This window comes from Cherax quadricarinatus, chromosome 59, assembly GCF_038502225.1.
Source record: "Cherax quadricarinatus isolate ZL_2023a chromosome 59, ASM3850222v1, whole genome shotgun sequence".
NCBI classification, from domain to species: Eukaryota; Metazoa; Arthropoda; class Malacostraca; order Decapoda; family Parastacidae; genus Cherax; species Cherax quadricarinatus.
Window position 1 is genome coordinate 21385247 of NC_091350.1, and position 10542 is coordinate 21395788.

The 10542-nt window shown below is 42.3% G+C and overlaps 1 protein-coding gene across 2 annotated transcripts in view; it reads right to left on the reverse strand.

Moving 5' to 3' along the window:
* The window catches only part of LOC128698691 (integrin beta-PS-like), a 197866-nt gene that overhangs the window by 118564 nt on the left and 68760 nt on the right, over positions 1-10542 (reverse strand). For both annotated transcript variants that reach the window (XM_070097789.1, XM_070097790.1), the window contains exon 4: positions 9841-9930. In XM_070097789.1, coding sequence (XP_069953890.1) covers positions 9841-9930 — 90 coding nt within the window. The remainder of the gene's footprint in view (positions 1-9840; positions 9931-10542) is intronic.

Sequence of the window (10542 nt, forward strand, 5' to 3'; positions counted from 1 at the left end):
GGGTTCCTGTGGCTGGGATGAAGGGATCACAGAAGGCAGGGTGGCAGGGGTTCCTCTGGCTGGGATGAAGGGATCACAGAAGGCAGGGTGGCAGGGGTTCCTCTGGCTGGGATGAAGGGATCACAGAAGGCAGGGTGGCAGGGGTTCCTCTGGCTGGGATGAAGGGATCACAGAAGGCAGGGTGGCAGGGGTTCCTCTGGCTGGGGTGAAGGGATCACAGAAGGCAGGGTGGTAGGGGTTCCTCTGGCTGGGATGAAGGGATCACAGAAGGCAGGGTGGTAGGGGTTCCTCTGGCTGGGATGAAGGGATCACAGAAGGCAGGGTGGTAGGGGTTCCTCTGGCTGGGATGAAGGGATCACAGAAGGCAGGGTGGCAGGGGTTCCTCTGGCTGGGATGAAGGGATCACAGAAGGCAGGGTGGTAGGGGTTCCTCTGGCTAGGATGAAGGGATCACAGAAGGCAGGGTGGTAGGGGTTCCTCTGGCTGGGATGAAGGGATCACAGAAGGCAGGGTGGCAGGGGTTCCTGTGGCGGGGATGAAGGGATCACAGAAGGCAGGGTGGCAGGGGTTCCTCTGGCTGGGATGAAGGGATCACAGAAGGCAGGGTGGTAGGGGTTCCTCTGGCTGGGATGAAGGGATCACAGAAGGCAGGGTGGTAGGGGTTCCTCTGGCTGGGATGAAGGGATCACAGAAGGCAGGGTGGTAGGGGTTCCTCTGGCTGGGATGAAGGGATCACAGAAGGCAGGGTGGTAGGGGTTCCTCTGGCTGGGATGAAGGGATCACAGAAGGCAGGGTGGCAGGGGTTCCTCTGGCTGGGATGAAGGGATCACAGAAGGCAGGGTGGCAGGGGTTCCTCTGGCTGGGGTGAAGGGATCACAGAAGGCAGGGTGGCAGGGGTTCCTCTGGCTGGGATGAAGGGATCACAGAAGGCAGGGTGGCAGGGGTTCCTCTGGCTGGGATGAAGGGATCACAGAAGGCAGGGTGGCAGGGGTTCCTCTGGCTGGGATGAAGGGATCACAGAAGGCAGGGTTGCAGGGGTTCCTCTGGCTGGGATGAAGGGATCACAGAAGGCAGGGTGGCAGGGGTTCCTCTGGCTGGGATGAAAGGATCACAGAAGGCAGGGTGGTAGGGGTTCCTCTGGCTGGGATGAAGGGATCACAGAAGGCAGGGTGGCAGGGGTTCCTCTGGCTGGGATGAAGGGATCACAGAAGGCAGGGTGGCAGGGGTTCCTCTGGCTGGGATGAAGGGATCACAGAAGGCAGGGTGGCAGGGGTTCCTCTGGCTGGGATGAAGGGATCACAGAAGGCAGGGTGGCAGGGGTTCCTCTGGCTGGGATGAAGGGATCACAGAAGGCAGGATGGCAGGGGTTCCTCTGGCTGGGATGAAGGGATCACAGAAGGCAGGGTGGTAGGGGTTCCTCTGGCTAGGATGAAGGGATCACAGAAGGCAGGGTGGCAGGGGTTCCTCTGGCTGGGGTAAATTTTTCACAATATGCATATATAGGGGACTGAGAATAATGAAGAGGAAAACTGAAATTTTACATGCAAGGAAATTAAACAACCTCAGAACTGGTCCCAACATGCTAACCCGGATTTCACTATTAACTTGTCGAGTGCTGAGCTAACCTGGGACCAACTATACAGAGCTACGATATGGATTAAGTTTCGCACCTACTAGTGGGGGCATTATTTATGTTGACCTTGCCAAGCCTTTTTGCAATCTGGTAAAACAAGGGAACCTGTCCCTGGAAATGTTTAACATTTGCAAAGGCGTGGTATATGGGGCTTATCCTCAAATGTTTGTTAAGTCATACCATGAATTAAGGAAAGATCCTAGACTTAACCTCACGAAAGAGGTAAAAGCTAATGTGATAGTAATTATAGACGAAGTAGATTATAGTGTATTAGGAAGTGTATTGTAGAAAATATGTCTAAAAAAGCTCCATGTATAATGTCAGTTTACAGGTATTGTTCTGAAACCAGACGCATATTGGACCTGGTCAGTCAGAGTGGCCAGTAGAGGTGTGTTTTGAGTCAGTACAGGAGGAGCGCTGGCTGAAGCAAGATGTCATGGTTGGTGTTTGTGTAGGGGGTGGATTTGGGTAAATTGATGCCATAAGTTGTTTGAATAATTTTTTGTATTTACTCTCCTGATATTTTCTTTTAAGGCCCTAGTGTGTGCAAGGAGTGTGTGTAGTGGAGAGTAGAACATAAGAAAGGAGAAACACTGCAGCAGGCCTGTTGGCCCATACAAGGGCCAAGTGGATAAGTACATCAGTGGTGACGTGTACTTAGCTCTGTGAAGACCTGTTTGTGTGCTCTCTGTGAATCTGAACCAGGATGCCCTCTCTTGAGCAACTTTACCAGCAGCTGACAGAAGAGCTCAGAGTTGCTAAGATGGAGATACGGCGATTAACGGAGGAGAACAAGAGGATTCGTAGTAATCCTCCTGTTGTGAGTCCCCAGGTTAAGAGGGAAGCTTGGTCAGTGGCCGGGCAGCATGGAACCAAGCTGAAGATCAAGAAAACGGTTGGAGAGGCAGAAACAACGAGAAACCAGAAGACTACCGTGGAAACTTCCAACCCATTCTCGGTGCTACCTGACGAATGTGAGTGTTCTACTGGGAATGCCACAACGAGCACTAAAGAAGCATTAGCAGACGTGAGTGAGACATCCCTAGAAACCCCAACGAAGACCATCGAGAACGTCTTGACGAATTCTACAAGTGGTGTAATGTTACCTGGCGAATGTGAGTCGACTACTCGGAGGATCACGACGGACGACGCCAAGGAAGGTAAAAACATTGTTGTTGTTGGGGATAGCCAGATTAGGTACATGGATAGATAGGATAGGAGTAGGAGGCAGAGAGTGTGTTTTCCTGGGGATGGGATGAAGGATATTGTTAGCCGTCTGGATGACATCATGAGAGGTAATGGGAGCAATCCTATTATCTGTCTCAGTGCTGGAGGCAACGATGTTGGCAGACGTAGGAGTGAGGACCTGATTAGCAGGTATAGATCAGCAATAGAGATAATTAGGAGGAAGGGTGGGAAACCTGTCATATGTGGCATTTTGCCAAGGAGAGGAGTTGGAAATGAATAGTTGTCCAGAGCAATTGGTGTCAATTGCTGGCTGGACAAATACTGTAAGGAAAATGCGGTAACATTCATTGACAACTGGGACCTCTTCTATGGCAGAAATGACATGTGTGCCAGGGATGGGGTTCACTTATCTAGGTGTGGGGGTGGGAGCACTGGCCAACGCAGTGGAGGGAGCTGTTAGGTCTTTAAATTAGGAATAGTTAGCGGTATGGGTTTTGGCGGGAAAACTGTGAAGTCGCAGGGTAGTAATATGAGTACTAGGAGAACTAGTAATAGGCAAAATGAGGTGGATATTGGAAAGCCAGTGGCACTAATTGACAAGGACAGTAATAGGTTTAGTGGAATAACAGAAAGGAGCAGGAAGGGTAAAGAGAGAGGAGGGTCTTTAAATATTTATTACGCAAATAGTCGCAGTGCTAGGAATAAGATGGACGAGTTGAGACTAGTTGCTAGTGCAGGTAACATAGATGTATTTGCCATTACTGAGACGTGGTTTAATTCAAAAAGTCGGGACATGCCTGCAGAATGTCACATTCAGGGTTTTAAATTGTTCCAAGTAGATAGAAGTATCGGGAAGGGGGGTGGGGTGGCATTGTATGTCCGAGATCGCTTGAACTGTTGCATAAAAACGGGTATTAAGTCTGAAGTAACACATACAGAGTCTGTTTGGATAGAATTTTCAGAGGGGCATGAAAAATTAATTTTAGGTGTGATATACCGTCCCCCATATTTAGATAGGGACCAGGGGAGACTACTATGGGAGGAAATTGTTAGGGCCACAAGGCACGATAATGTAGTAATTCTAGGAGACTTTAACTTTAGTCACATTGATTGGAATTTCTTGACTGGGAATTTAGAATCATACGACTTCTTAGAAGTAGTTCAGGATTGTTTTTTGAAGCAGTTTGTGACATAACCTACAAGGGGTAATAACCTGCTTGACTTAGTTCTGGCAAACAATGAATCCCTTGTTAATAATTTAGAAGTTTCAGAGGAACTGGGTGCTAGCGACCACAAATCAATTACATTTAGCATTGAATGGAAGTATGATAGTAGGGATAACTCAGTAACAGTCCCAGATTTTCGCTTAGCAGATTACGATGGGCTTAGAGAACACTTATCATCTGTTGACTGGGGTAACGAAGAGAGCTATCAATATGACAGTTTTCTGAACACAATACATGCTGCTCAAAGAACGTTTATCCCTTATAAAGAAATTAGATCAAATAGAAATGACCCAAAATGGATGAATAATAGGCTCAAATATCTACTAGGGCATAAGAAAGGAATTTAGAGGCGTATCAAAAGAGGCGAGGGTCATCTTATGAATCAGTATATTGACATTAAGAGGGACATTAAAAAGGGGATAAGAAAAGCTAAAAGGGACTATGAAATTAAAGTTGCTAGGGTTTCGAAAACTAACCCAAAACGTTTTTTCCAGGTATATAGAACAGAAGTATGTACAGACATGTATAGAATGTTTAAGTTTACAGCATAGAGGAAAGCCATGAACGTATGTTCATATATCTGCTACTACTCATATCATGAAACAAGAGTAAGAGTTTCTTACTGTTTTTGAGAGCTTACCGAGTGTGCAGCCCTGAGTTTCTTGATGAGGAAATTAGGAAAATCTTTGATATTGCTACAAAACTACGTTACTCTAGCTGCTTTTCTGGCAGCTAGGAAAATTTATCTAGAATAACTCCTCAGACAAAGAATGTGCTTTATCAGTCCTGCCGAATGCCCTAAAGACATTGAATATACAAGTTGTTTTTAAGAATTCACGGACTATTACGAGCATGTTGATCATGAATTCCCCACAATACTGTGTTGGTGGTGTTTACATGATTGGGTACCATGGCTGCAACTTATCTTATGTGGGACAGACAAGTAAACGTCTAGAAGTTAGAATAAAACAACATCGATATTGAATAAGAACAGCTCAGGAATCAAATGCGGTGTTCAACAACACACGAGTCTCAAACAATCCTTCTATTGTTTGGAAGCCAAAGTCCTAGTTCCATGTACTCCATGGCTAGTAATATTTTACAATCGGCAATTATAAAACATGATAAATATTCATTATAGTATAATGGTAATTGCAGATTATTAAAGCTTGATTCGTTTATAAATGAGGCTATGAATGATCTGGGTTGTCTTAAGTGTCATGGTTCCACTTCAAAGAATTAGGGCCTGTTTCCCTGTCATCTTGGGTTAAACCAGTATCTGCCCTAAGAATCTGGTAGGATAGATAAACTATGGTTGTCTACCCTTGGATAAATTATAAATGTCTCCCTTTAGTTTTAAGTGAGTCTGCTGCAGACTCGTTTTCTTAATTTTATGGAATGTAAAGTATTTTATGTCGTACCGGTTTGACCGAATTTTGGACACTTGTCATGTCACTAATGTTACGTTCGCTAAGTAATTACTCCATTACCAATGCTTGTGGGCTGATAAATCTGTTGGGACCTCTGACTCATTTCTGCAACAAAGAAAGCTCCTGATAATGTGCTGATTGCAACAAGAAAGACATTTCATATATATATATATATATATATATATATATATATATATATATATATATATATATATATATATATATGTATATATATATATATATATATTTATCACACTGGCCGATTCCCACCAAGGCAGGGTGGCCCGAAAAAGAAAAACTTTCACCATCATTCACTCCATCACTGTCTTGCCAGAAGGGTGCTTTACACTACAGTTTTTAAACTGCAACATTAACACCCCTCCTTCAGAGTGCAGGCACTGTACTTCCCATCTCCAGGACTCAAGTCCGGCCTGCCGGTTTCCCTGAATCCCTTCATAAATGTTACTTTGCTCACACTCCAACAGCACGTCAAGTATTAAAATCCATTTGTCTCCATTCACTCCTATCAAACACGCTCACGCATGCCTGCTGGAAGTCCAAGCCCCTCGCACACAAAACCTCCTTTACCCCCTCCCTCCAACCCTTCCTAGGCCGACCCCTACCCCGCCTTCCTTCCACTAAAGACTGATACACTCTTGAAGTCATTCTGTTTCGCTCCATTCTCTCTACATGTCCGAACCACCTCAACAACCCTTCCTCAGCCCTCTGGACAACAGTTTTGGTAATCCCGCACCTCCTCCTAACTTCCAAACTACGAATTCTCTGCATTATATTCACACCACACATTGCCCTCAGACATGACATCTCCACTGCCTCCAGCCTTCTCCTCTCTGCAACATTCATCACCCACGCTTCACACCCATATAAGAGCGTTGGCAAAACTATACTCTCATACATTCCCCTCTTTGCCTCCAAGGACAAAGTTCTTTGTCTCCACAGACTCCTAAGTGCACCACTCACTCTTTTTCCCTCATCAATTCTATGATTCACCTCATCTTTCATAGACCCATCCGCTGACACGTCCACTCCCAAATATCTGAATACGTTCACCTCCTCCATACTCTCTCCCTCCAATCTGATATTCAATCTTTCATCACCTAATCTTTTTGTTATCCTCATAACCTTACTCTTTCCTGTATTCACCTTTAATTTTCTTCTTCTGCACACCCTACCAAATTCATCCACCAATCTCTGCAGCTTCTCTTCAGAATCTCCCAAGAGCACAGTGTCATCAGCAAAGAGCAGCTGTGACAACTCCCACTTTGTGTGTGATTCTTTATCTTTTAAGTCCACGCCTCTTGCCAAGACCCTCGCATTTACTTCTCTTACAACCCCATCTATAAATATATTAAACAACCACGGTGACATCACACATCCTTGTCTAAGGCCTACTTTTACTGGGAAAAAATTTCCCTCTTTCCTACATACTCTAACTTGAGCCTCACTATCCTCGTGAAAACTCTTCACTGCTTTCAGTAACCTACCTCCTACACCATACACTTGCAACATCTGCCACATTGCCCCCCTATCCACCCTGTCATACGCCTTTTCCAAATCCATAAATGCCACAAAGACCTCTTTAGCCTTATCTAAATACTGTTCACTTATATGTTTCACTGTAAACACCTGGTCCACACACCCCCTACCTTTCCTAAAGCCTCCTTGTTCATCTGCTATCCTATTCTCCGTCTTACTCTTAATTCTTTCAATTATAACTCTACCATACACTTTACCAGGTACACTCAACAGACTTATCCCCCTATAATTTTTGCACTCTCTTTTATCCCCTTTGCCTTTATACAAAGGAACTATGCATGCTCTCTGCCAATCCCTAGGTACCTTACCCTCTTCCATACATTTATTAAATAATTGCACCAACCACTCCAAAACTATATCCCCACCTGCTTTTAACATTTCTATCTTTATCCCATCAATCCCGGCTGCCTTACCCCCTTTCATTTTACCTACTGCCTCACGAACTTCCCCCACACTCACAACTGGCTCTTCCTCACTCCTACAAGATGTTATTCCTCCTTGCCCTATACACGAAATCACAGCTTCCCTATCTTCATCAACATTTAACAATTCCTCAAAATATTCCCTCCATCTTCCCAATACCTCTAACTCTCCATTTAATAACTCTCCTCTCCTATTTTTAACTGACAAATCCATTTGTTCTCTAGGCTTTCTTAACTTGTTAATCTCTCTCCAAAACTTTTTCTTATTTTCAACAAAATTTGTTGATAACATCTCACCCACTCTCTCATTTGCTCTCTTTTTACATTGCTTCACCACTCTCTTAACCTCTCTCTTTTTCTCCATATACTCTTCCCTCCTTGCATCACTTCTACTTTGTAAAAACTTCTCATATGCTAACTTTTTCTCCCTTACTACTCTCTTTACATCATCATTCCACCAATCGCTCCTCTTCCCTCCCGCACCCACTTTCCTGTAACCACAAACTTCTGCTGAACACTCTAACACTACATTTTTAAACCTACCCCATACCTCTTCGACCCCATTGCCTATGCTCTCATTAGCCCATCTATCCTCCAATAGCTGTTTATATCTTACCCTAACTGCCTCCTCTTTTAGTTTATAAACCTTCACCTCTCTCTTCCCTGATGCTTCTATTCTCCTTGTATCCCATCTACCTTTTACTCTCAGTGTAGCTACAACTAGAAAGTGATCTGATATATCTGGGATGCTTAAATGTGCGTGGATGTAGTGCGGATGACAAGAAACAGATGATTGCTGATGTTATGAATGAAAAGAAGTTGGATGTCCTGGCTCTAAGCGAAACAAAGCTGAAGGGGGTAGGAGAGTTCCAGTGGGGGGAAATAAATGGGATTAAATCTGGAGTATCTGAGAGAGTTAGAGCAAAGGAAGGGGTAGCAGTAATGTTAAATGATCAGTTATGGAAGGAGAAAAGAGAATATGAATGTGTAAATTCAAGAATTATGTGGATTAAAGTAAAGGTTGGATGCGAGAAGTGGGTCATAATAAGCGTGTATGCACCTGGAGAAGAGAGGAATGCAGAGGAGAGAGAGAGATTTTGGGAGATGTTAAGTGAATGTATAGGAGCCTTTGAACCAAGTGAGAGAGTAATTGTGGTAGGGGACCTGAATGCTAAAGTAGGAGAAACTTTTAGAGAGGGTGTGGTAGGTAAGTTTGGGGTGCCAGGTGTAAATGATAATGGGAGCCCTTTGATTGAACTTTGTATAGAAAGGGGTTTAGTTATAGGTAATACATATTTTAAGAAAAAGAGGATAAATACGTATACACGATATGATGTAGGGCGAAATGACAGTAGTTTGTTGGATTATGTATTGGTAGATAAAAGACTGTTGAGTAGACTTCAGGATGTACATGTTTATATATGTATATATATATATATATGTATATGTATGTATATATATATATGTATGTATGTATATATGTATATGTATGTATATATGTATATGTAATATATATATAAACACTGATCTCTGGCTGAAGGAGACTCGAACCTACGAACCTTAGGACAAGGTACGCAGTGCTTTACCAATCTACCCACACTGGACAATACCTTGGCTTGTAGCTTGTGCTACACGTTTGATCCAAGGCAGCCAGCTTTCAGGGAGAAGGCTTACAGGTTTTCATCTCATCCCCTGCATGCATCAAGTATTGTCCAGTGTGGGTAGATTGGTAAAGCACTGCGTACCTTGCCCTAAGGTTCGTAGGTTCGAGTCTCCTTCAGCCAGAGATCAGTGTTTGTGTATATTTCGCCTGCTCTCGCGAATTCCTTGTATATATATATATATATATATATATATATATATATATATATATATATATATATATATATGTCGTGCCGAATATGTAAAACTGGTCAATTAGCAAGAACTCATTTAAAATTAAGTACTTTTTGAATTTTTCTCTTATACGTTTAAAGATATATTTTTTTCATTAATGTTAATGTAAAAAAATTTAATTTTGCACCAAAAGAATCTTAGAAAACATACATAACCTTATTATAACAAGAGCAATTTATTTTAGCGTAACCCAACTAAATATATTTTAATTACGTTTACAATAATTTAATACTAAACAAACACAATCAAATATATATTTTTCGTTAGGTTCAGAATGATTTTGGCGAAATTATTGCATACACAAATTTTCACTTGTCCTATATGGCAAGATGAGCGTTGCTATTTAAGCCAAAATCGCAAGTTCTGCCTATTCGGCACGACATATATATATATATATATATATATATATATATATATATATATATATATATATATATATATATATATATATATATATATATATATATATATTTATATATATATCCTTACCTTTCCTTAGTATGAGCTTCATTCTCTGTGGCCTTAACTGGACGATCTTTTCTTCCCTTCCAGTACTTCCAGTCCTGTCTCTTCCTGCTTCTGTTAATAGAAAAAAAATGAATGTGAGAAACAGTTTATCAACTTATTTACATCTTATTAGCGTGTGGGTCACCGTCTCTCGTGACCTGTGTGACCTGAAAGTGTGGGCCTTGCTCTGTACAGGTCACCTGAACACTCGCCTTGTCAACAAATGTTATGCTAATTTTGGAAATACCATTCTTAAATTTTCTATTAAAAAAATTCCGGCAACTTTTCGTAAATTTTCTTAAAAATTCTCATAAAATAGTTTGAATTAGAAGTTAGCATAATATCCTGGTGAGACAATTTTCAGAGAAATTTTACTTGGGGTAAAAGTCCTTTGTTTTAAATGTGTGAAAGGAAGTAGCAGAGGTCCAGGGTGTTATTGGCGCCATTCTTTGAACTTGGGAATGGGTTCCACATCTTTGTTTATGTGGCACCTGCACGTGCAGCTTGTTCCAAGAATCTTGTCCTAGTTACTGTACACGAGTGTTGAAAATTTGTAGCCGATCTCGTGTTAAAGAGAAACAAAAACGAAAAATTAATTAAAAAAACAAGCTCAGCCATTTAAAAGTCTAATAATGGAACTAAATATCGCAGCAAGCAACAAGATAAAAGATATTTTCAAGAAAA